Genomic DNA, 27,560 nt, shown 5'->3' on the forward strand with positions numbered 1-27,560 from the left:
CTGCACCAATATTATTACACTTAGTTACTGGAGCCTTAATGCTATTCTTGATGTCTGGTCCTCTCGTTGACGCCCCCCCCGACCTTCAGGAATGTCCAGCCTGTTCATACCCCTTTACACATAATTTCCTACTCGTTTGAGATTCTTTCATACCTTTTGGGAGAAAAAAAGTACATGAGTCATCTATGATCCCCACTTTTGTCGGAGTGTTCTTTTACCTTTTTTTTTTATCTTTACAGTTCTATTTCTACTCTTTTAGTGATTATTCTTAAAATTTTAACATGTATACTTAAACTCTGAAGCTCATCAACACTTTAAAATTTCTCCTATCTCCCATATTATTGTCAAGTAGTACTTTAAATTCCACCTTGTTTTTAAAATCTCGTATCTATTTATTACTCCTACGGTATTTTTATAGACAATGCTTATTTTATTATAGTTTTGTTTAAGTAGATAAAATAGTCCTGTTAGGGACTTCCCTGGTGGTACAGTGGTTAAGAATCCAACTGCCAATGCAGGGACACGGGTTCGAGTCCTAGTCCGGGAAGATCCCACATGCCATGGAGCAACTAAGCCAGTGAGTGCACCACAACTAACGAGCCTCTGCTCTAGAGCCCGTGAGCCACAACAACTGAGCCCATGCGCCACAACTACTGAAGCCTGCATGCCTAGAGCCCGTGCTCCGCAACAAGGAGAAGCCACCACAATGAGAAGCCTGTGCACCACAACAAAGAGTAGCCCCCACTCGCCGCAACTAGAGAAAGCCCTCACACAGCAACGAAGACCCAATGCAGCCAAAAATAAATAAATAAATATTAAAAAATAGTCCTGCTACAAAATTCAAAAGGAATAAAAGACTATACAATGAAAAGTCTCTTCAACACCTCTGTCCCGTGGCACCTAGGTGTCCTCCCAATAGTTTGTGTGTATCCCGGAGGTGTTTTATGCATAAAGAAGCAAATGTATACTGTACTTTTTCCTGTTTTATACAGAGTATCAAATCATACATCGTCATCAACCTCTTACTTTTTTCATTTATTGTATCTTGAAGATGATTCCTTATGAGTTAGTAAAGTACTTATTCTTTTTTTTACACGAGTATAATTTCAGTCTGTTTACCAACACGTTTACCAATTTCTTTGTTCACCATGCTTCTTGCAGTCCACTCCTTCCTTCTGGATTCAACTGCCTTCTTTCTGGAATAAATCCTATGAGTTCTTTCAGCAAAATCTGAAAATGTGTTTTTCATCCTCTCTTTTGAATGCTAATTTATCTCTGTATAGATTTCAAGGCTAACATCAATTCTTTTCAACACTTACAACTTACTTTATTGTCTTCTGGCCTATATTGCTGCCATTGAAAAGCCTGCTACCAGCGCAGTTATTCCTTTGCAGGTAGTAACTACTAATTCCTTTGCAGGTAACTTTTCTTTTTAGTTCCTTTTAGAGTTTTCTCTTGTCTTTTGTAGTTGTACTATATGTCTAGAAACAGACTTGTTTTTATTCACTCTCCTAGATATTTGTTACACTTTCTTAATTTGAGGATCCACATCTCCTTTAAAATTCTGGAAAAATCTTCAAATGTCTTCCTTCCCTTATTCTTTATGTTGGAACTTCTCATTCTGTTCTCCATGTTTCTTAGCCTTTTCCTACCTCCCATCCCTTCTTCTGCTATAACCAGGGCATTGTCCTGATTTATCTTCTAGTTCACCAATTCTCTCTTCATGTATGCCCAATTTGTGGTTTAACCTGTCCATGGGGCTCTTAATTTCATTAATTATACATTTTTTTAGTTCCCCAAAAGGCTTAGCTTTTCAAATCTACTTTGCCTTTTTCAGTGTCATCTTTTCTAATGGTTTTAATGCTTTCCTCCCCCAGCCAATCATTTAAAATATTCTTATTCCATAGTTATCATCCTACATCAAGTTTGTGAGGGTGCTAAAGCTCTAAGGTTGTGTCTACTGACTTATGCTCACAGTGGATTGTTTTGGACTTTTGATCATGAGTTCATTTGAGTGGAGTTTGTTTCTTCTGTACTGTAGGAATATGATGCAGGCTTGGGTTACGGGTATGTCTTCCTTTCCCAACCAGGTTGCTGTAATGTCTGTGTCCTTTTGTCAGTCTTTTTCAAACCGAGATCCTCAGCCTCCTAGGGACGTACATACCTCATATTTGAGCTTCTTAAGGTTTCATTGGAACAAAGGGACCAGTCCAGTGGCAAATAAATTTTGCTGTTTTAAAATTCTATGTTCTATATCTCCATGACAAGTGAGAAAACTCAACCACTGGTCCTGGGGATTCAGGGAAATAATAATATAATTAAAATAACCAGTTTTGGCCAAGTACAGCACTTAGTGGCACATACAGAAAATCATTTAGTTCCCTCAACAAACCTATGAGATAAGTACTGTAAGGCTTATAAAGGTTATGTAATATGCTCAAGGTTATAAAATTGGTGTGGGATAGGGTAAAATTCAAATCCAGATCCATCTAGAGCCCAATCACTTAATCATTATTCACTCAACAAAAATTTACGGAGGAACTACTATGTGTCAGCCTGTGCTAAGTGATGGGTCTAGTGGTAAAAAAAACAGATATCTTTCTTCTACCTTTCAAAGTATCTGTGAGGGACTGCTGTTTTTGTTTTCCTCTTAATTTCCAATTTGTTGCAGACCAATACTTTAGTTAAAGAAATTTAAGAGGACTTCCCTGGCAGGCCAGTGGTTAAAACTCCATGCTCCCAATGCAGGGGGCATGGGCACAGGCATGGGTTCAATCCCTGGTTGGGGAACTAAGATTCCACATGCTAAATGGCACGGCCTTAAAAATAAAAAAAAATAAAAAAAAAAAATTAAAACATTGCATCAAAAAAACCAACCAAACAAACAAAAAAAACATTGCATCAATGTCAAACTGCTATAATAAAAGTTTCCTCTCAATTTTTGTTTTCATCTCTCCATGGGCTGGTAACAAATAGTTTGCAGACCAGCCCCACCTGCAGGCCACTTTTGCGTAGCACTGCTCTCCAGTGTATTGGCAGACCATTTGAGGTGCTTTGTGCAGATTTTTGTGATGATGATGACAACTGTGGGTGAATAATAAAGTGGAGAAGACACTTCTGACAATGGTGGCTTGTATGTGGAGAGCAAGAACCTTCTAAGGTATCATTAAGTATTTTATGTCAGTCTTCCTCAGCTAGTAAGCATGAAAAGGAGGCAGCCGGTAGAGATTCAGCAGATAGTGAAAAGGCCACATTACAGCCTAACTCTATACAAATCTGGCAGTTCTCCTGGTGAAGAATGTATACCACCACTTGCTTCCTCTGTTACTCTAGTCCTCTAATAGGACAGGACAGTAGGTAAAGGGCCAGTCAGGAATACTAATCACAAAAGCTTAGGGAAATTTATTTGCAAGTTTTCTTTCCTCATCATCCTGCAAACAACTGGATCACATCATACAATGGCATGCATGCTTAGGAACTAGCAAGCGAACACTTTAATATTATACCAACTCAAGCAGTAAGATAAAGCTGCTGAAAAATATTTCAAAGCCAAATGACTTATAGATTATTTGCACCATTATTCTCCTATTATGGAAAGCAGGGACCTGATCACACACACAGACACTTAGCATATTGAACCCTAAAAAAATACATTTATCTTACTATACTTTCTTTTAAGAATAATAAATACTACTAACTTTAAGATCTGTAAAGTTATAAAGAAATTTTCTATGACACAGAATACAAAAATATATTCCTATTCCTCTTCGGAAGTTAAGATAGATTTTCCAGGGGAATTCCCTGGCGGTCCAGCGGTCAGGACTCCAAGCTCTCACTGTGGAGGGCCTGGGTTTGATCCCTGGTTGGGGATCTAAAACCCTGCAAATTGTGTGGTGTGGCCAAAAAAAAAAAAAAAAAAAAAAGATAGATTTCCCAGGAAATAGCTTTAAGGTATGCCAAAACTTGTGTAGGAGGAACTAAATGTCTAAAAGCGTCTGACAGCTACTTTCATCTTAAAGCATCTGAGCAGGTGTGTTCATGACATTCAGTATTTCAAATTTTAAACTGCAGTCTTTATCACTATTAGACTCAGAACTACGTTATTTTCCTGCAATTGTGGTTTATTGTAATCTTAATACATTTTCTCAAAGACCACTCAACACATTTATACTATTCCAGTAATTACCATGCTACCCAGAAAAACAAGTGAACAGTTTATTAAGAATTAAATGAGGGTATGGAATGTGATACAAGTAAGACACTCAAGATGGATATAATAGTACTACGTCACACAAAAAGTTAAATCTCTTAAAAAAAATCACAAGACAAAAGAAAAAGCAATTCCATCATCATAAAGTAAGGTATTTCATGCAAAAACTTCAAAGAAATCCCAAGTCACCCCCAAACCCCCCCAAGCTCCTATCAAAAAGCTATCTGAAATATTGCCATGCTAACATATTAACCACAATATAATCATTCATAGAAAAGCAACACACTAATTAAGCAATGGATTAGATGAAACAACACAGGCTGCAATATCGTAAACTCATAGACAACGATGACTTTACATGATAAGCAATTCCAGAGTCACTCATAGGGTGAGGAATATGGGCTAAATGTTGAGAGATAAGGTATGTAAATATAAACTCCATTAACTCATCTCATTATCTTCTAATTATAAAACCTAGAAGCTTCCAGAACCTGAAAAATTACATAAAATTTGGCACACTCCATTTGTGTTCCAAGAATGACGTTAGGATCATATTTACCATTATTAGAGAGCTGTATAAAAGCACTTCATGGTCAGGAATTGACCTCTTAAATGATCACAATTTACATCATAGAAACACAACTCCAGATATGCAATGCATTTACTGTGATTAACTCTTAACTCAAGACAAGAAACATGATTTTCTAGCACTTTATGTACAAGTTACTGCAAAAGCACAGCTAATTTAGAGACCGAATAAAATGTAAAACAAATGTGAACTGGTACAGAAAGTGAAGGGGAACAGCCTCATTAACAAAGATTTAATGGGTAACAATCATGCCTTGACTTCTGAGAGAACTACAGTCAACAAACAGACTGCCAAGCTGTAACTCATGTCTCTGTACCAAGATGCTTTAGCATAGTTCATGGAAAAGATAGTTTTATGTTAAAAAATAGGAATGGCATTTTATGGATAGCATTCCCCTCCACAGCTGCCAAGCAAGCCTGGTCACCAGGTGGTGCATAAACAAAGCGTTATTTCCAAGTGGGTGTACCATGTCATGATGAGGCAACCCAGGAGCGGAAGCACGCATTTCACTGCACCTGCCTATTGAGGAGGCCAGGAGAGAACTGGGACACCTACATTTCATGGTTTTGGGTTGAGCTTACCTATGGTGTATAGATTGGCTGTAAGTAAAACAGTAAGGCCAAAGAAAAAGAACAGGAGAAAAATACTTAGGAGAAAATACTACCCACTCCCATCTGCTATTTTTTTCCCTTTAGATTTAAGGTAATTAGAACAGACTGGAAACATTTCAGGATTACCCTTCCCACATCTGAAAATTCAACTTCCTATTTACATTCCATGAAAAGAACACTATAATTGTTCAGTGGCAGGATTTAGCCTCTCTAAAAAATAGAAGCTCTTGCTCTAATTTTCACAAAAAGACATGAGAAAATTTTCCAATGTGAAACCCAGAGTTTGAGGCTAGTGAAGAAGTATCTTTAATAATCAGGACCATCACAGTTAGAGCTCTTTGGAATGTGTGTTATACATACAAAGTTATCACAAATTAAACTCCCAGAGTATTTATGAAACAAGCTCTTAAATGGGAAAGACTTGTAATGAGACATAAATGCTTCCATCAGCAAATTAAATCTGATGAATCAATCCTTCCCAAGTGACAAGGTCTCTGCTAACGACTCAACATAGCCTCTGGAATCAAAGGTAAAAGATCATTCAATCATGATGATGCAAGATGAAGTACAGATGAGCAGTACATATGAAAAAAATCTGTAAACTGCTGCAGTTCTAAAACAGTAGATTTATATTACAAAGCAATGTAAATAAATATGGGGCTAGTACAAAAGCTCTTATTTACAGTTTTACAAATGAAACTGTATTCAGTGTAAATGCTGTGTTTTAAAGAACACAGTACTATATTAGTAAAATGAGTTCTGTTGAGGGGAATTACAGTTTCTGTTAGAATCAATGTATAACGTATAAAAGATTCAAGTTAACTCTGTTTATAATTTAGTACAGACAAACCCAGTTTAACCTGGAATGGCATCTGTTAAAGTGCTGAAAAACAGGAAATATTTAGAAAACACTGTACATTATTAAAGCTTTATCAAGTCAGAATGTTAAAATCCTTTCACATTTTTAACCTTTTGCCACAGGCTTGTGGACAAGATGATTTTTCTCAGCAAAGGAGTAAAACTTACGAGGCCACCAGCTGTTTAGATGATTTTAGGTTCAGTGTTGCTAGTTTCCTAAAACAACTGTTTATCCATCAACCATACCTTCAGGCCTTACAATCTGGTAAGTAATTAAATATTCAGGATAAGCCTAGAAGAGAAAGATTAATTCAAATATTGGTAAACACATTTTTTGAAAGGAGACTCATTATAAGGATTCCTAGGGAAGAGGTTCTAAATTAGTGCTGTGGATCAGAATCATCATAGGGCATTTTCCCAAAACAGCCTTATCTTGACTCCAATCCCTTAGATTCTGAATCAGCAGGTCTAGGATGAGTATTAAGCATGTGTTTGTTTTTAATAACTGAAGTGATGCTGATACATATCCCCAGTACACAACGCTCTAGAGATGCTTTTGACTGGATGTATGTCACTAAGAGCAAGGGGGAATTATACATTTCTTTGCTACAGAGAGGTTAACTATTAAATACAGGATTCTAATTAATTATATTTTAGAGAAGCTAAAAAAAAGTATGGTTGACAAAATCTGAATAAGGTCTGTAGGTTAGATATATTACATTAATGGTATTTTCCGGATCTTAACAATTTTAAGAGAATGTTCTTGTTTTTAGGAAATACACATTGAAGAATTTAAGGGTAAAGAAAGATGCCTATTACCTACTTCCAAGCAGCTCAGGAAAAAAAAAAAGTATACACACATACAGTAGGGAGAGCATGATAAAGGAGAAAGAGAGAATGCTAAAATGTTAACATTTGGAAGACCTGGGTAAAGGGTATAAGGGAATTCTCTTTATTATTTTTGCAATTTTTCTTTAAGTCTGAAATAATTTCCAAATATGAGTTAAAAAGAAATCCAGCTCTTAAGGCAATATGCCTTGTTAATTTAAAAGATTAGTAAGAGGTTAAAGTATGGCTCTAAAGCATTTTTGAAGATGAGCAAATAAAACTGAATTACCTGTTCTCCTCTGTAAATAACATATTCAGCTAATGCTAGTCCATTTACACTAGGTCGACCAGTGACTGAGTGATGTCCTGGAGGAGAATGTGCCATTTTCATTGCACTGAACTGCAGGAAAGACTTTCCCAAGGTTACCCGGCAAAAGAGCAGCTGCCTATAACATGTGAAAAGGAAAAGATCTCCCTGAAGACAAGTCGTATACATGACAATTTTATTTATGTACACTATATAAGCTTTTTAATGCATTTATACATGAACACTTTTGATTGTTCCTATCATTTTACCCTTTAAAGAACTTTGTAAGAATGTCTTCTACTACTCTCACTAATGAAAGAATTTGTCACTTTAATTAATCCTTATTTTAACTATAAAATGGTATCTTATAGCGACTGTAATAATCTTAAAGTGATATAGACTCTGCCATCCTGTTTGTATCCCAGCAAAAGCACAAATCATAGCCCAAGTGGGAAGGAAGAGGAGGTCTTAAGGGGCTTCCATGAAGTGCCTTACAAAGTTGAACATTTACTCAGGTTAAGTCCTGTTGATTCCACTTTCAAAATGTATTGAAATCCTATTCTCTTCTCTTAATTCTACTGTCACTAGTGAGTCCAAATCACCAAAATTTTCACCTGGACTGTAACAATGGCCTTTGAACTAGTCTTTCTGTTTCTACTCTAATTCCTGTCTAAATTATTTTCCATCCAAGCAACCAGTGATTTAGGGAAAAAAACAACAAACAACAAAAACCATAAATCAGATCGCATCACTTTTCTGCTTAAAACCTTTTAGAGGCTACTCACTGTGCCTAGAAGAAAATCCAAATTTTTTTGTTTCTTTTTTTTGCAATACGCGGGCCTCTCACTGTCGTGGCCTCTCCCGTTGCGGAGCACAGGCTCCGGACACACAGGCTCAGCAGCCATGGCTCACGGGCCTAGCTGCTCCGCGGCATGCGGGATCTTCCCGGACCGGGGCACAAACCCGCGTCCCCTGCATCGGCAGGCGGACTCTCAACCACTGCGCCACCAGGGAAGCCCCCAAATTCCTTTTAATGGCTCTAAATTCTTGAACTTTACTCTGTGTTCATTATGCCCAGGCGCATTAGTTTTTCTTCCCACAGGCCAAACTTTCTTGCCCTATGGCCATCAGACATACTGTTTCATCTATCATCTAGAATGATATGTATTCTACCACTCTTCTACTGGCTAATATTCATTTTTCAAGTTTCAGCTGAAATGTCATGTCTTCAAATAGGTCTTCCCTCACCAGAAGTTTTAAGTATTACTTTTCCACTCCCCACAGGCATATGATTGGCCTTCCTTAGGTCCAATGAACTTTTTATTACTTCATTGCTTCTCTCTCTAATTTCCTTTTCTCTATATAGGCGAAGAGGAGATTTGGTGGACTACCTAATGATTCTGTCTCCAAAGAAGATGGGCTATGTACTTTTTATTCTAAATATGCCCTTTGGAAACCTTCTTAGTGTGTGTGTGTGTGTGTGTGTATATATATATATATATATATATATATGTGTATATATATATATATATATATATATATATTTATTTATTTATTTATTTATTTATTTATTTATGGCTGCTTTGGGTCTTCATTGCTGCACGTGGGCTTTCTTTTTAGTTGCAGGGAGTGGGGGCTACTCTTCGTTGTGGTGCGCAGGCCTCTCATTAAGGTGGCTTCTCTTGTTGTGGAGCACGGGCTCTAGGTGCGTGGGCTTCGGTAGTTGTGGCTTGCAGGCTCTAGAGAGCAGGCTCAGTAGTTGTGGTGCACAGGCTTAGATGCTCCACGGCGTGTGGGATCTTCCTAGACCAGGGCTCAAACCCGTGTCCTCTGCATTGGCAGACATGGATTCTTAACCATTGCACCACCAGGGAAGTCCTTCTTAGTGTTTCTAATCGATTTTCTATTATAGTCACAATCAGTCCCATGATAATCCAGCATACATAAATCTTAAGTTAATAAATAAACTTATTTCCAGACATATAAGCATTCTACTCCAAAGACAGCTGAAAAGAGGTACTCGAGCAATGCTTACTACTAATACTAATAATCAGAACTATTTAGCCTCCAGATAATATATGACAAGTAAAAGTAGCAATGTTCAACTTACAGAATCTCAAGAAATTACAAGCCTCCTAACCATTCCAACTTATGATCTAAAATAGAAATGGGTGGGAGGTTATACCCAGGAGGACTGACTTTAGATACCTACGTGAGTCTAAATTTAGGGGGATAACAGCAAGAACAAAACATAAACAGTCTTTGTTTCCCTTCAGGACTACAGTCCCTTACCCTTGGTAACCTTTCAAAGTCAGCTGGGAAGCTTTTAAAAATCCCATGCACAGACCAGACCCCAGACCAGTTAAGTGAGAATCTCTTGAGGGTGGGACACAGGCATTAGTTTTTAAAGCCCCTTAGGTAACTCCAATGTACTGCCAAAGCTGAGAACTACTGCTCTAGGGTTTCTACATCAGTGATCAGAAGCTTTAGCATCAGCTAGGAACTTGGTAGAAATCGGTAGAAACTCAAGTTCTAGGGCCCCACCTACTAAATCAACAACTCAGGATGCATGGCACCGGAATCTGTTTTTACTAGCCCTCTAGGTGATTCTGAGCTTGCTCATGTTTGATAGCTACTGTTCTAGGTCTTTATAAGCAGTGTCCTAACTATAGAATAAACCTCAGTAATTAATCTTACTTGATTTTTCCAACAGTGAAAGATAATTTATTTACCTATGAGGATTTTATCAATTAGACCCAAGTCATTTGAATGATTTTAACAACTGAGTTAGACCAGGGTAACCAAAAGTAGGAAAAAAGTACAAAGTAGTTCTTTGATAATGTGCTTTCTAAAGGGACTGATGTATTTTATTATAACTTTTTGAGTAGTAACATCACAGATTGAGGATTAAGATCATTATCACAGTGGAAGAGAGACTCCCTCACACATTGCCATGAAATGATTCGGTGTTAACAAGTAATGCCATTTTAGCCTTTGAATACTAGATTTTTAAACAGTCCACAATAAAATCTCTTTCATGCCCAGTGATATTTTCTATTCCATATTCTGAAAGCACCATGTGCTCTAATGACTGAATGAGTTGAACAGGTCAAGTGCATAGACCTATGCTTGGCCCATACAGATCATTTAATAAATATTAGCCATTACTAGAACTGGTGAGAGGACCAAAAGCAACGTGAAATATGACTAGCTTGGATTCCTAAAGTTGTCCGAGATAATGTTTTGCCCCCCGAATTTCTCAAATTTGAAACCAGTTCTTAACTGATTCTTATCAAAATAAATGAGAACAAGTGATCTCTTACCTGTGGCAAATGTAACAAGATCTGTCTTTGTGTACTGGACACCCAGTACCTCCTCCGATTCCATACACATACTGATTGCTTTTGGAAGAGTTTTCAGCAAAATAGATCCCAGCTCCAAACATGCCACCTATGTAAGCATGCCTTTCGTCAAAGCCTTTATGAATAATTGCATTCACAAAGGGAGATCCTAAAATACATATAAATACATAACATTTTAAAATTATCTTAGAAGAAAAAGAACAAAAGCTAAAGCCTCTTAGAAGTTAAATTCTTAAACATATATACACCACCACCACAATAAAGCAAAATCAAAACCCAAGGGTTAACAAGTTAACTGTCAGCTAGCTTAACTGTCAGCTAAGTTATTTTAGAAGAATTGCTAATGTGAATGAATGTTTCTAATAGGGTGGTGGTTCAGATGCCAAAGTAAGGACACATACAGATTCAACTAGAAAAACAAACAGATCACCTGAAATATCAATGCCAGAGTTATCAAATTCCAGGCCCCAAATTCATACATATCCAGAACCAAGAGTCTCATAATCCACCTCTTATGGCAAGGCTGAATGCAATTAGGTCATGCAATGATGACCACATCTGTGTACTTTTTCTAGATATCAAAAGTGGCCAGGGCTTGCCTGGTGGCACAGTGGTTGAGAGTCTGCCTGCCGATGCAGGTGACACGAGTTCGTGCCCCGGTCCGGGAAGATCCCACATGCCGCGGAGTGGCTGGGCCTGTGAGCCATGGCGGCTGAGCCTGCGCGTCCAGAGCCTGTGCTCTGCAACGGGAGAGGCCACGGCAGTGAGAGACCCGCGTACCGCAAAAAAAAAAAAAAAAAAAAAAAAAAAAAAAAAAAAGTGGCCAAAGTGAGCTTTTCACGTTCATTTTCTTCTTTACACCTCTTCTCTCCTACCCTTCCACTTCTCTGCCTTTTATCACTTGCTAGTACCAGATTTCAACTGTAAATGTGGTATGTTCCTTCATTCCCTACATATTGACTTCTTTCTCCTCCTTCCTTGCATGTGTGCCAAGAAGGAGCTTAGCCAAAGGAGAGGAGGTACTAAGCATGGGGACCAGGCCAGGGAGTGGAGTGAGGTTGGGGGTTGGGAAAAGCCAGTGTAACAGAACTAACTGATCCATCAAGATCAGTGTCCCTGTTCATAAAGTGACAGGAAAATACACTGAATTCCACTTTACAGAAATACTGAAGAATACAATACCTTATTTGAATTTGGAAAAACCAAAACCATTTCTATTATAAAACAGAAAAAATTATTCATTACAACCATCAAGTCAATACATAAATAAATATGCTCAGTGCCAAGAAATTATCATGATGCTTTTTAGGGTTTTGGAATGAGAAGTACCATTTAGATATTATATACCAATTCAGTCTGCTATAGCCATTCTTCCAGGGGACTGTGAAATTTAAATGCTGTGTTTTATAGAACTTTACCAGTCTCTATAAAAATTTTCTGCAATCAAAGCCAACTGAAGGAACAGACTGGACCGATCATGGGTAATGTGCTTAAAAATTTGCTATAAACATGAAACACCAATCAACACCTGCCAACTTGCAACATAAACAGGAAATTTCAACAATGACAAGTTATGGTGCTCGCAATTCAACAAAAGTTCTCAGAAAACTCCAGAGATTCAGTGACAGTGGCTCTTTTCCCTGAACTTAAATGTAGCCTTGACCCTTAGAATCAGTCAGAACAGGATGTATATATTCTTCTAAGGCAATTTTCAGATCTTATTTTAACTTTAATGCACCCAACCAGTTAAAAGTAAAACACACCATTTTTCAGAGTAATCATCACACAAAATCAACTATATTAAAATAAAAGGGAAAATATGAATAGTCAACATTCTCATTTCTACACTTTTTCTGTTATGGTAATCCTATTTATACACTACCAATTGTAAAACATACAAAATCAAAAGACGTTAAAAATACAGGGACTTCCTTGGTGGCGCAGTGGTTAAGAATCTGCCTGCAAATGCAGGGGACATAGGTTGGATCCCTGGTCTGGAAGATCCAATATGCCACAGAGCAACAAAGCCCGTGCTCCACAACTACTGAGCCCATGCGCCACAACTACTGAAGCTCACATGCCTAGAGCCCATGCTTCTCAACAAGAGAAGCCACTGCAATGAGAAGCCTGCACACTGCAACGAAGAGTAGCCCCTGCTCGCCGCAACTAGAGAAAGCCCATGCACAGCAACGTAGACCCAACACAGCCAAAAAAACAAACAAAAAAAAATAAATGTAAAGATTTACAGAAATACTGTTTATACAGATTCATTATTATTTCAAACCTGACAAAAAATGTGGAGGATGGTGGTAGGATTGGGGGAGAGGAATCTTACCATGAAATAGCATTCTTTCATTTGCATGGTTGTGGTTTTCTTCAGAAACTTCTTTCCTCCTGTGAGTATATCTTTCCCATAGTTTCTTGTTACAAACTTTCTGAATCTTTAAAAAGAAACCAGAAAAATAAAATCTCTAGATCATAAGAATTAATCTTATCCAAAATGGGCCACATAGGGCCAGAAGAGAGGCAAAACTTTTCTCTGAAATATAAATTATGTGTTATTTTTAGTCAACTAAAAAACTTTAACTCAACCATAAAAATGGAAATATAGGTACATTTTGGAAATCAAAAAACTACAAAGGGGAAAAAAGCTATATGTAAAGGTCAAGAGTACTGTTAATTGATTAAAATACTTCCATTCTCATTACTTTAGAATTATTACTAAAACATCTCCAAATCAGACATGCTGAATTCTGTATGTAAGTATAAGAAAGAGAATACTATCTTTTCCCCCCTGCTTTATCTGGCTCAAAGTACCATCTTTGTCTGTTTTTAATTAAAAATATTTGAAATACACAAGTCAGAATGGCCATCATCAGAAAATCTACAAACAATAAATGCTGGAGAGGGTGTGGAGAAAAGGGAACCCTCTTGCACTGTTGGTGGTAATGTAAATTGATACAGCCACTGTGGAGAACAGTATGGAGGTTCCTTAGAAAACTAAAAGTAGAACTACCATATGACCCAGCAATACCACTACTGGGCACATACCCTGAGAAAACCATAATTCAAAAAGAGTCATGTACCAAAATGTTCACTGCAGCTCTATTTACAATAGCCAGGACGTGGAAGCAACCTAAGTCCATCAACAGAAGAATGGATAAAGAAGATGTGGCACATATTACTCAGCCATAAAAAGAAACGCAATTGAGTTAGTTGTAGTGAGGTGGATGGAGCTGGAGTCTGTCATACAGAGTGAAGCAAGTCAGAAAGAGAAAACCAAATACCATATGCTAACACATATATATAGAATCAAAAAAAAAAAAAAAGGTTATGAAGAACCTAGGAGCAGGACAGAAATAAAGATGCAGACGTAGAGAATGGACTGAGGACATGGGGAGGGGGAAGGGTAAGCTGGGACGAAGTGAGAGAGTGGTATGGACATATATACACTACCAAATGTAAAACAGATAGCTAGTGGGAAGCAGCTGCATAGCACAGAGAGATCAGCTCGGGGCTTTGTGACCACCTAGAGGGGTGGGATAGGGAGGGTGGGACAGAGACGCAAGAGGGAGGGGATATGGGGATATATGTATACGTATAGCTGATTTACTTTGTTATAAAGCAAAAACTAACCCACCATTGTAAAGCAATTATACTCCAATAAAGATGTTAAAAAAAAAACCTGAAATAGCCACACCAAACACACACACACACACACACACACACACACACACACACACACACACACACACACACACACCCTACCAAGTACTCCATCCTTCCCTATCCCTCCAATTCCTAAAATTTGTCTGGAGAAGAGTTAAAGATGGATACTGGTTTCATTAGGAGTACTGTCAAAATTCACAATCCTAGTGCTGTTTCTTAGCTATATTTAAGGGTCCTACAACCCCCTGCTGGTCCTAGAACACATCTGGGAGCTGGTGGTTTTAGTCTTGGTTCAAATTAACTCAAAATACCATCACAGACATAATCAAGGCACACAACTGGCATAAACAGAGCTCATTAATGTTTAAAAATAAAAGGGAACAAAGTTTTGTCAATGAAAATACTTTTATTAGATACTACATTAAAATACCTTTATAAAGGAAGAAAACAGCATACCTCCCAAATTCAGTAACTTTGGAAATCAAATACCTATTCTCTTCCCTGCCTTCAACCTTAACAAACCTCTACACATTCTGTTACTGCTTGCACACAAAAGGACTTGACTGAAATTTGCCTGTAGTAGGAAAAATTATTTATCTTATTAAAAATTACTATATATATATATATCCATGAATAGAAATCTCAAGACACTCAGGTCATACTATGATATGAACTAATAAAATATAGCTCCCAGAAGAATAACCCTTTCACCTAAATAATGTGTGCTTGTTTTATATCATCTTATTTCTAAATAGTATGAACATAGCAATCTCAATGAATAATTTTAGTATTCACTAATTCTAAAATATGACACCTATTAGTATACTCATAATAGTATATTATTGTGAAACAGTAATACAACACAGCTGAAATATTTGATACTGTTCACCTTTGAGTTTAAAATTTAGGTATTAGAAAGATACTTGCCACATTTTAATTATAACTCTAAGTCTTATAATGATTAAGAATATATCAATGTAGTTAATAGAAAATCATTATGCATCTCAAGTAGAGTATGCAGTTTGGTTGCTGTATAGCTTAAACAACAATAACACAGACTAGCAATGCTGAAAAAGGTCCTGAGAAGAGTAACTGATATAAATAACAGTCAGGACTCTCTTTAAAACATTTTTTTTAAAAGACTATTTTTGGAAAGATGGAAGTTATAGAAGGAGTACTACTAAAATTACCAAAAATTGGTATATGTGGGGATTCACAGAAACCTGTAGTAGTCACAGTTAGGACAAACCAACCATGGTGTAATTATAAAGACGGGAGTCCTTCCATGAGTCACAAAAAAATTCAACTTTGTTACAACAGAGTACCTTAATACTAGTTTACATATTTAAAGTGCTAAACCTGCAGGATTTACCTTTACCCCAAGATAAAGCATAATCCCTAAACTTAAATATGTTCAACTGAGGCTGAACTAGTGTTTAGTACAGAGATTTGAGGATCTTAACCTTACAAGCACATATTCTTTCCCAAAATATCCCCTGATGACAGACTTACTGGGCTGGACAGATTACATTCTTGTGAAAGTTAACCATGGCTTCAGGCTTTGAAAAACTATGGTCTCAGCAAACTTTATTTTCACTAACTTATTACCTTGAGAATATTGTATCTGTTGAAGATTCCACCTGCATGACCTCCATCTCTGTGCTCTCGGACTGTACTCTGCATCTGATGGAAAAATATTTCAAATATACATGCATTAGCTTTTGTGTTTTTTTTTTTTTTTTGATTTAGGGAACATGGTTCTTGACCCATATGATTCTATTTTTGAGAATACAAAATGGGTTTTTAATATTTTTGTGGTTTAAGGAATGAGTTCTATAAGTTCACACGTACTATTTTTGAGAGATAGCAGATAGCTAATAATGAATCTAAAAATACATATAGGTGAAAATTATATAATGCAAACTACAGGAAGAAAAAGAAACAAGCAGATGCATAGGTGAGCTAAACATACATAGCCAACCACTTCATATACCAAAAAAACCCCCAATGATTTATTTGTTCCCATTTGTTTTGCTCTAATAAAGCACAATTTGTATTTCATTGAGAGTTGGAGTTTCCTGAGCTTTAGAACTAAGTCTCACTCAACTTTGTATCTCTGTGCTCAGCTCACACATTTAGGGTATGATGTTCTTCAAGGTGCAAGGCAGTATTCTAAGATTTTGGTGGATCCAAGAGTTTTGTGGAAAGAAAGCTAGAAAAAAATTTCCTAGATAAGTAGCATTCACATGTTCTGGGTCTTGTCTAAGATACTGGGCTTTGCAATTGCCTTCATGAAGGAACGAAATATTAGCAACCTCTTCTTCAACAGAATTCTGTGTATTAATTGTAGTGCTGAACCAAGTTATTAGAATTAAGGTTTACTGAGATAGTGTACTTTAAATGCTGATTTCAGAAGTTTTCCAGGTGGTAAAGAGTTAGGGACATTAAAAACCCCTGCTACATACATGTTCAAGTAGGTCTGGAAACTTCTGGGAAATTTAGCTACTGAACCAACATTTATTTAAGGTATATGAACATACCTCTTCCTCCACAGACTGAAACTCTTTATCATCAGGAGACAGATCTATGAGAATTGTTCCACTTCCAGAGGTGTTCAGAGTTAAGTATGGGTTAAGACCTATCAAATGAAATTTAAAGGTAAAAAACATTTGCCAACCCCCTGCCTCAATAAAACATCAACCCAAAACAATCACCTAATTTATCTGATGCTTACTACCAATTTTAAAAAACTTTTTATTTTGGGATAATTTAGATTTACAGGAAGGCTGAGAGCACTGAGAGTTCCTGTATACTCTCACTCCACTTCCTAATGTTACCATCAGGAACATTAATGTTTCCTTAATGTTATACCATTTTACACAATCATAGTACACCTGTCAAAAATTAAGTAAATTACAGACTTTATTTGGATTTCACCAGTTTTCCCCACTAATATCCTTTTACTTTTCCAGGATCCAAACCAGAATATCACACTGCATTTAGATGACTTTTCTTTTATCTTACAAGTCATCAGGGTTTTGTGAGAATAGTTCAGAAAATCTTTCTATTCTTTATTTCCTATTTGTCACATGTTTTCTTCTTCAAATTATTTCCTTTATTAACTAGGCAGCCCTTTCAGCATTTGGTCCTTTTATTTTTTGTAAAACTGAGGAAGAAACTTGCACGGCCTTAGGTAATTTTAAATCATCCAAGAATGAGAAGTCATAAAGTTTACTAACGATGGAATGCTTATTCTAACCCATGATAGATTCTTTAATTCAGCAATGAATTTGTCGTATTTTCTGAATGTCAACAGTCAAGATAATCATATATATTTTTGTATCTTTACTCTCACAAAAGCTTTTTAAATGGAATCTTAAAACAGAATTTTCTAATTTCTTTGTTACATCTGTAACACAACTCTGCTTTAATCTCTACAAGATGTCCAGAGCTCCACTGTTTTCTCAGTTAGGGCTCAAATCCTTTCTTGCTGGGTTAATGCATGGCAGTTTGCCTCTGGAGACTAAGAGCACTGTTATGGTCTGAGTAACAGTACTACCACCAACATGCCAAACTCTGATAAAGATGTATAGATATGGCTGAATTACAATGTCTACAGGAAGTATGGAGACTACACTTAACAGAATAAAGTCTGTGAGAAACACCTGACTAAGCCATCTTCTAATGGCCTCAAGAAGACATTTATCAGTGCTGAAAGATCAGAACAAGTAATCTATTTTTTAAAAAAATAAATTTCTTTCTTTATTTATTTTTGGCTGCGTTGGGTCTTTCCTGCTGCGCGCAGGCTTTCGCTAGTTGCAGCGAGTGGGGGTTGCTCTTTGTTGCAGTGCGTGGGCTTCTCATTGTGGTGGCTTCTCTTGTTGCAGAGCATGGACTCTAGACGCGTGGGCTTCGGCAGTTGCTGCGCATGGGCTCAGTATGTGGCTTGTGGGCTCTAGAGCGCAGGCTCAGTAGTTGTGGTGCACGGGCTTAGCTGCTCTGTGGCATGTGGGATCTTCCCGGACCAGGGCTCGAACCTGTGTCCCCTGCATTGGCAGGCGGATTCTTAACCACTGCACCACCAGGGAAGTCCCAGAAAAAGTAATCTATTAACTTGATGCACTGAATGATAGCTAAGGCTGTTAAGTCAGCGAGATGAGAGCGAGATGAGAGCTTGCCACTGGTTCCATTTTGCAAATTGTGTATAATACAGGTATAGAATCCTGGCTTCAAATGAAAATGAGGAAGGTGGTAACTTTATATAGGAAAGTGACCCTGATGTGCTAGATCAGACACAGTCATTCTGTGTCATGATGTTTCTCCTCCATTTAGGAATGAATGTTCCTACTAAATTGTAGCTGGATGTTATCAGAATGACCAGAGGCAGCATGGAGGTATGTACCTCTGACACTTGAAGGAGGTGTATCTCTTTCCATCATTGTTTCCTGAGACTTTCAACAATATTAACTGCTATCCTACCAGATCCAGTGTTCTCTAGTAGAGTCATGATGGCAGTCCACAACTGAGGGTTCTATCTCCTCTTCATACTAACATTCCAAGGAGCCATGAGTCTTCCCTCTTCTTTATTTTATCTCATAAAATTTTGTCTTCTATACTAGAAATATCCAAGACTATCTCGCATTTTAAATGTTTTGCCCCAGTTCCTATCAGGCAAGTAAAGTGCATCTACCTTTAATCAATTCTATTCCAGAATTCCAGTTTAAAACATTCTTTAGCTTGAATCACCTGATTTTCAAAGCTCTCTTTTTTCTTCTTCAAGAGATGGACCCATCCTGGCTAGCATACATCCTTCCCTAAGAATTCTCTCATTTTTGCTAATGGGGGTTTGTACAGCCAGGTCTTCAATTACAGGATGTTTCTGACCCTGGGGTATATCACTCCCTCAGTTTAACAATGAACTTAAAATATGGTTCTGACACCTAAAATAATTCATCTTTTACACCCAAGACCTGATACACAGGAAGTGTGAATACCTGCTGATCAAATGCAATTTGCATTTTCCTAACATATCAACATTCAAGAGAAATAAAATATTATTCAACTTTGTTTCGCTAAGTTTCTTTAGTTGCAACATTACTATTCCCCAATATTTTTACTGAAAGTATTTAGAATTTAACTATTTACAACAAAAGAGATACACAACATTATTTTATGGGCAGGCCTGAACACCTAGTCATTACCTATTATATTATCATAAGATATTAGATATCCAACTTTCAGATCTTTTAGAACCATACAATTTTTGAGCTACAATAACTTCAGAAACAAGTGAATGGAAATAACAGAAAAAACTTCATAGATAAAGCAACACCCACATTTCTGAATGGCCCAGACACATCACTTAGGTTCACAGAGTTAAAGGTAGCAGCTCAGAAAGCTTAACAGTGGCAGATTTAAGATTCAATCCCAGGTTTCTGGAATCCTACTCAGTACGCTTATTAAGTGGACTCTCTGTTACAGATTTTAAAATTATCATTTACTAAGTTGAGGGCTGCCTTTGTGCAAGCTGTTAAACTGATGATAGCAATGACTTAAAATGAAATACCTTGTTGCCCAGAGATAAGTCTCTCAACTCCTTTAATTAGTTTGTGTCTATGTCCATAAGCATTGATTCCAATCTCCTTCAGCTCCTTGTGCCCCATCTCAACTAATACATCCAAAGTGATCTTACAAAAGAGAATGAAACTGTTTAGAAGACTTGTTTGGAAGACATTCATATATTGGTGTTCTCACAATGTATTAGACTTATACATTTATTTCAAATTATTCTGAACAGATTAGAAATGAAAGCGCACCAGCTGTTAAACTGAAACTGAAAAGCTGCAGCTAATTAAACAGAAAGTTGAGTCATGAACTACCAAAAATATCATTATTTTCATTTAATATAAGAACCTGAGCAGAACTAAACTGCAAAACAAAAATGCATTTTCAAATTAGCCACATTTAGGCACACTATTTTACCACCACTCTGCATCCAACCTATTTACACAGTGTCTTAATGTAATGTTCCTACAGACTCTGGACTATGCTGATAACCTGAGCATCACTGTTCAAACTAAGCCTTTTACCTCAAATATATTATTCCCATTTTGTGAAACTGAAGACATTCTTGAAAATCCTGTTTGTTTTTTTTTTCACAAATCTTCCATGAACTTTCCCTGAACAGTCCAGCTTGTAGTAACTCTTTTTTTCTTATAATTTCTATGCCAAAAACTTGACTCTTCATATGTTCTTGGTATAGCTCCCTAACTAGATTGAAAGTTCCTTAGGGGTGCAAGTCTATAATAATTATATTTTCTGGACTCAAAAAACCAGTAAATGTATTGACAGAATACTTTAAATTAGGACTGTTCTAGAAACGCCCAGATATATAGTTTGTGTGCCTATGTATCTCTGCATAGTGGCTAGCAAAGTGTCAGGCTTAGAGTGGGTAGTGACTGACACAACAGAATTGAACAAACTGAGCTCAAGAATAACTTACTTTTAAGAAATGAATATGCTAAACTTACTAAACTTACTCAAGAAAGCTATTTTACTGTTACTACACAAGAAACAATTTTTATGTGCTAATAAACTAAATGGATATTCCAAGAACAAGTCAAATTAGAAGACTGACTGATTTCCAGTCTCTTAAAAAAACATCCTTTTCACCCCTCAACAGGCTGAATGGTTCAGGGCATTTCAAGTATGTTCTATTCTTCCCTTGAGGTTCCCCCAAACACCAAACCAAGCAAAACAACTCATGTACTTACCTGTTCTCTCTCAAATATATCCATTAGGTGTTCAAGTCCAAGATTCCTTACAAACTGAGTTATGCTAAAATCTACTCCTGGAACTAGAAAAATAAAAAATCACAGTACACAACATTTCATAACAGAATAATGTATTTCAACATTATAACAGCAAAGTTTTGTGACATTATTACATGCATGAAGAATGTAAAGATGAAGCAAAATATTAACAGCTGTTTGGGATATATTAAACTTAACATCAAAAATTGCAAGGAGAAAGCTATAAAATTCCAACATTATCAGAAGAAAAGGATTAAGCAATGGGGCACTCTCATGTTACGAAAATCTTTTCAAGAAATTGTATTTTTAATTGTATCTTTAAAATGTTTCCATACAGCTTAAACTAATAAAATGTTATATGTCAATTATATCTCAATTAAAAAAGCAAAGTCTCCCTATCTTTGAAGAGGTAAGCTATTTTACAAAAAAAGTTTATGAAAACAAGTTCCAGTGTTGCATAAGGTGAGATCAGTTTTGACAGGTAAAAGGTAAAGAGACTGGAGGTATGTGTCTTTTTTTTCTTTTTTCTTTTTTTGGCTGTGCCACATGGCTTGCGGGATCTTAGTTCCCCAACCAAGGACTGAACCTAGGCCCACAGCCGTGACAGCGCTGAGTCCTACCTAACCACTGGACCGCCAGGGAATTAATTCCCTTTCTTATCTTTTTAAAAAATGATATTCAAGGGCTTCCCTGGTGGCGCAGTGGTTGAGAGTCTGCCTGTCAATGCAGAGGACGCGGGTTCGTGCCCCGGTCCGGGAGGATCCCGCATGTCGCGGAGCGGCTGGGCTTGTGAGCCATGGCTGCTGAGCCTGCGCTCCGTAATGTGAGAGGCCCACAGCAGTGAGAGGCCTGCGTACCACAAAAAAAAGGTATTCAAAATTAGGTATTTTGATGTGGGGTTAAAAGTATTTCATAATTCTGTAATAATACACTGAAAGATATAAATAAAGGCATAAGTACTCAACCAAAAGGACTTCTATACCTTTCAAAAAGTATGTTTACATCTAAAGAGTAGGTTAGCAGCAGAACACTCATCAAGTCTCATCACGGAGGGAGAACGTTTCATTAGGAATTCTAATACTAATGTAAAGAAAACAATAAAAGGCTAAAACTTTTATGCTATGTTAATCTGATACTAACAGTTGTATCTAAGGTTAAAAAAAATGGCTTTTTAGTAATCCAAATGACAAATATGTGGCTACAATACCAGTTATTTTGGCTGAATGTCTTACCTTCCTTTTTCTCCAAACTGGAAGCACCCTCTGTTCCACTGGAACTAACTACTGAAGACAGTTCAGAAAAACTGCCAGATAAGTTGTCAAGACTGCTGGCTGCAGAAAGGCTTGATGGGCTGGATGGACCTGAAGACAGAGCATCTGCAGTGGTTCCTGGGCTTCTCACGCCATTGAGCACTTGAGATTTATAACATGAAGGCAGAGCAGAAGGGGGCATGGCTGCTGTCAGGAGAGCACTGACATCATCTGCCTAGGGTATATGTCAGAGAGATGAAATCTGCAATAAGCAAGTTTTAAAATTCTATACTACACCCAATAGAACGCATTAAAAAATATGACAAAAACGCAGCAGATCTGCACTACAATTGCTTATTATACAAAAATTATTATAAAAAGTGAACCAAATAAGTAATATTCAGCTAAATAAGTGATATTCAGCTATTAAACATAAAACATAATACAGAACACATCTACTGAGACATACAAAATAAAACTGTTAAATGTGGCAAAGCAAGAAAAAAATCCTGATATGATTGAAAAGCACTGAAATGAATTTTAGAAATATAAATTTTAAAATGATTTAAAACCTTTTAAAGGCATTCGGAAGACGTAATTCAATCTACATAGAACTTTAGCAAACAGAATGAGGTTTTTGTTTTTTTTTTGAAAATATTCAGTAATATATTTGTTTCTCAAAATTGAACATTTGGAAGGGTAGGAAAAAAGATAATCATTTTAACCAAATCTGCTAGAATGGAAAAAAAAATCCCAACTTTACTGGTATATTAATTTGTTTAATAAGTAACAAATAACTATTCTTTAACAAAGCTCAATTAAGACACTAAGTAATTAACATTCAGCAAGAAGTAAACAGTACTTGTTTTCATGGCTTTTCATTTATACTGCCTTTTCAATCCTCACCTTTTTCTTCCCCTGAATCTGAGGACTCCCATGACACTCGTAGTTGGTATCTAACACTTAAAAGTAACATTAGCACAATTTATTGGGTGCTTTTTATGTACTTGATACCACGCCGAGGACTTTAAATACATCACCTCATTTAATTCTCATATTAACCAGATATATTTTACCTGCATTTGGAGATTAGGTAACTGAGGCTTTGAGGTTAGGCAACTTGCAAGACTGTACAACTGTAAGTGGTAGAGCTGGAATTCTAAGGCAGGTCTGTTTGACTCTAAAACCCATGCATGTTCTTAGGGCACCCTGTTTCAATGTCACTTAATTATATCTAGTGAACTAATATATGTGCAGACTGAATTAGAAAAGTTCACCTCTAAGGTAGTTTGGAACTGGAAGGATATTTCCCTTAAGAAATAATGTTACAAATATGGTTGGGTTGTCAGCCTGCTGAGAAAATTCTATCCAACCCCTAATGCAGCTGAACTAAATCAGCTTCTCAATGCAACTTGAAACAGTGGAATCTCAGTAGAAAGCAGTGCGCAGAAGAGACTCCCCTTCCTCTCCACCTCAAGAAGAATTTCTTCCCCTTTTCCCTCCACTGCTCTGGGTCAATGTCCTCAGTGGCAGAGGCAAGAGAAGCACCTGCATCACAGTGGCCAAAGCAGAGGTTGGAGGCCACAATGGAGACACCTACAGGAGTTTCCTTGGGAGTGGAAAGAAAAAAAGACTTCCCATGGAGAAGTGGAGGAACAAACTTGTTTCATGAAGTTTTGGTGGGGTAAGCAATAAAATCTTTGGGATAAGGCAGTGCTGGGAGGGAAGAAAATCTCTATAAAGGCAGGCTTTGCAGCTGCACCCTGAAGGCCATGTTCCCAGCTGGGGAAGTTCATAAAGACCCATGGGCCTGTAGCATCTTGTGCCCTATGCACTGTAACAGCATCCACTGAGGGCCTTGCCTGCTTGTTTCCTAACTAATGTAAGCAGCTATACCTTATACTTCTTTTTCCCATTTCTAAAAGTACTCAGCTTATGGTAACTGATAATTCTATTATTTACTCATTATATTTTAATATAAAAGAGGCCTATAATTTAAATTGGGCTAAAAGCCAGATTTTGCCACATTCACCAATAAAGACATTTTATATATACCAAGTGAATTTTTAAAAGTCAGGAAAGCACTGAGATTTTTCAAAGAGCCCATCACTTACTGAAACTAAATCTAAAGGTGTTTGTCCTTCCTGATTTTTAAGAGTTGGATCAGCTCCATGGGCCAACAATAAAGCACAAAGCTGTGTTCGTCCCTTTTGGGCTGCTTCGTGCAAAGGTGTGAAAGCCCATTTGTCCGTAGCATTGACACATGCATTATACTTTATTAGTAAAGCTGCTACATCTACATGCTGTAAAAGAAAATACTCCTGTTACAGTCAGAAATATTATTTTATCGTATTTTAGTTCTTAAAAAGAAACCAGCTATATACCTATTTTTCCAGTTTCAAACTTACGCTAGAATGAAAAACTGTTTTCCCCCCATCATCATAATTTATGGGTAGCTAATTAAAAATTACAGTAGTAGACATTTACCTAACTTGAGAAAATATCTAGAAAATAGTTAAGAATTCTACACAGGAAGGAACTAAATTAACAGGACTTTAACAGTTTCTAATTTATTTAAGTGTTATAACTGCTAAACATCAATTTATAAACCAGTAGCCTTCCTTAATTAATCAATTGAAGATGGTCAATACTGACTGTTAACATTCAAGGATATTGTAAGTCAGGAACAACGCATGTCCTCTCTACAGATTCGTATGAATCCCAATGGAGTTTCTGGGCACCAACAAATAAACGAAATCACCAACATCTCACTGACAATGAGATATGTGCTAAGGAAGGTAATACAACAAAAGACAAAACGTGCTGCATGTCACATGGCAAGCTACAACAGATTTGGAATTGAAACTCTGAAGTTATTTAACCTCTTTAGCTCTCATATTTACTTCTCTGTAAAATGAGAAAGTCAAACTAAATTCCTTTTGAATTGTAATACTGATTTTCACTTTGAAAATTTCAGACATTTTTAAAGGTAACACGAAAGAACTTACCCCATAAGATGCTGCATTGTGTAAAGGAATAAGTCCTCCTTTGTCTTGAGCATTCACATCAGCTCCATGTTGTAGCAGATACTCTGCAACTTCTAAATTATTATAACCAGCTAATTTAGAAAAAAAGTAAAATTACTTGTTAATATTAAAAGTAGCTACATATATGTATATATCTATATAGAAAGAATAGATAGGATTTTAAAAATAAGAGATTTTTATAGAAATCTGAAATTCTTCAATGGAGTCAATTAAAGATTTATCTTATGAAAAAAAATTGCCCACTGGCCTCAAGTTGGAAGCTTTCAGTAATGATACCCATTTGTTTTGGAGACTCTAAAGTTATATTGACTGATATATTTAAATCTTTCCTTTTAAAACCTTCTTACCAAAGTCCCTGCCTTCATGGTTGTTGTATACACAACTTCCTGAACTCAGGTACATGGTCTCAAGGCTGCAAGCAAAAGGCATCCAATCATATAAAAGCCAAGTTAGGAACACAAGTGGCTGGCAGAGCAGAAGACAAAACACCAGTGTGGGTCTCAGGGCCCCATTTCTCCAGAAGGCCACAAGGACATGCTTTTTGCTAGAGAGAATGTAAGGGTGCATATCTCTAGAAGCAGCAGAATCTATTGCTGCTAAAACCATGAAGTAATAAAACTTAGTATTTTATAAATGTACTGTAACCTCCCAGCTGTCATTTTGGGAACTGTCAGCTATCTTAGTAAATGCATGCTCACGGTAAAGTGTGTATATTTTATTTGACACATAATCAATAGTTTGAAAGCAAATCTGGAACTTAATTTTGTCAACATAGAATCAGGTATCACTTTAAACTTTAAAATAGTTCAAAGTATTTAACTCATTCATTTTTACTGTAGTTTTCAGCCTTTTGCTGAAAGATCTAAAGCAAAAAAAAAAAAAAAAATTTAGTAAGATCAAGTAAAGAAAAACAAAACTACAAAACTACCATAAGCTAAATACTACACCAAATCCCAAAGTCCTTCCAGATCTCAAGGTATAATACCACATAAGTAAGAAACATTTTGTGTATACAAAGTATTTGCCACTTACAAAGAACACAGACTTAAATAGTAATATTAAATGTTCTAGGTAAGCTACCATAAAGATACAAAGCTAATATATGTAATTATGCACAGCACAATTCAAATCAGAGGTCAGGCTATATTTTGTCTTACATGGACTAGAAACTCCTGATTGCCAGTGGAAGAAGAAAAGCTTTACCTCGCTTTGTTAGCATTTGTGGCTTATCACTTTTAGTGCACTTTTAATGCTCTAAAAGACACATAGATGGAGTTAATTCTTTTCCTTTGCCAGTGGGGTTCCAACTTACATGGAGATAATTTAAAGGTAAAAACTACATACACTAAAATTATCTCTTAAGGGACTTCCCTGGCAGTCCAGTGGTTGGGACTCCATACTTTCATTGCAGGGGGCCCGGGTTCAACACCTGGTTGGGGAACTAAGATCCTACATGCTGCACAAGGCGTGGCCAAAAAACACAACAACAAAAAAACCCCAAAACAACAAAAACCTAGGAACATAGTTGCTCACACTGTGAGACTGAAAGGAACTGAGAGAAGAGTAAACTTACACCTCCTACATTACACAAAGTGGCAGAAACACCTGCATTCCTTTTTTTTCTCTTTTCAAACCACGTGTATTTAGATAAAACTTGTATGAGTCAAATGTGCCTATGATGCAACTCCACTAAAGTATTAGTTGTAGCTCAGTGATTTTAATGGCCCATTCCCTAGCATCTTCTTTTTTTTTTAAAAAAAAAAGGAATATGCATTTATAACTTTATTGTTTTTATTTTATTAAATTTTTTTGGCCAAGTGGCATGCAGGATCTTAGTTCCCTGACCAGGTATTGAACCCGTGCCTCCTGCAGTGGAAGCATGGAGTCTTAACCACTGGACTGCCAGGGAAGTCCCCCTAGCATCTTCTATGCAGCTCAAAAAGCTGTGCTGAAATCACAATGCTGCATTACATGCAGTGAAGGCAAAGATAACACTGCGCCAATTTTATGAGTGAAA

At 36.8% G+C, this 27,560-nt stretch overlaps 1 protein-coding gene across 3 annotated transcripts in view; it reads right to left on the reverse strand.

Moving 5' to 3' along the window:
* Positions 1-3,386: 3,386 nt before the first annotated feature.
* TNKS2 (tankyrase 2) overlaps positions 3,387-27,560 on the reverse strand; it is a 63,914-nt gene continuing 39,740 nt past the window's right edge. The window contains exons 17-27 of one of the 3 annotated variants that reach the window (XM_059055433.2): positions 25,505-25,614; positions 24,611-24,799; positions 22,479-22,731; positions 21,208-21,290; positions 20,001-20,121; positions 16,975-17,072; positions 16,043-16,117; positions 13,101-13,206; positions 10,727-10,913; positions 7,386-7,542; positions 3,387-6,560 (exon numbers count right to left, since the gene is read on the reverse strand). In XM_059055433.2, coding sequence (XP_058911416.1) covers positions 6,498-6,560; positions 7,386-7,542; positions 10,727-10,913; positions 13,101-13,206; positions 16,043-16,117; positions 16,975-17,072; positions 20,001-20,121; positions 21,208-21,290; positions 22,479-22,731; positions 24,611-24,799; positions 25,505-25,614 — 1,442 coding nt within the window. In that variant the 3' untranslated portion in view covers positions 3,387-6,497. Of the gene's footprint in view, positions 6,561-7,313; positions 7,543-10,726; positions 10,914-13,100; positions 13,207-16,042; positions 16,118-16,974; positions 17,073-20,000; positions 20,122-21,207; positions 21,291-22,478; positions 22,732-24,610; positions 24,800-25,504; positions 25,615-27,560 lie in introns of those variants that run through there. The other 2 variants (XM_059055435.2, XM_059055432.2) reach the window with 2 other exon arrangements.

The sequence above is a fragment of the Kogia breviceps genome, chromosome 2, assembly GCF_026419965.1.
Source record: "Kogia breviceps isolate mKogBre1 chromosome 2, mKogBre1 haplotype 1, whole genome shotgun sequence".
Taxonomy (NCBI): Eukaryota; Metazoa; Chordata; class Mammalia; order Artiodactyla; family Physeteridae; genus Kogia; species Kogia breviceps.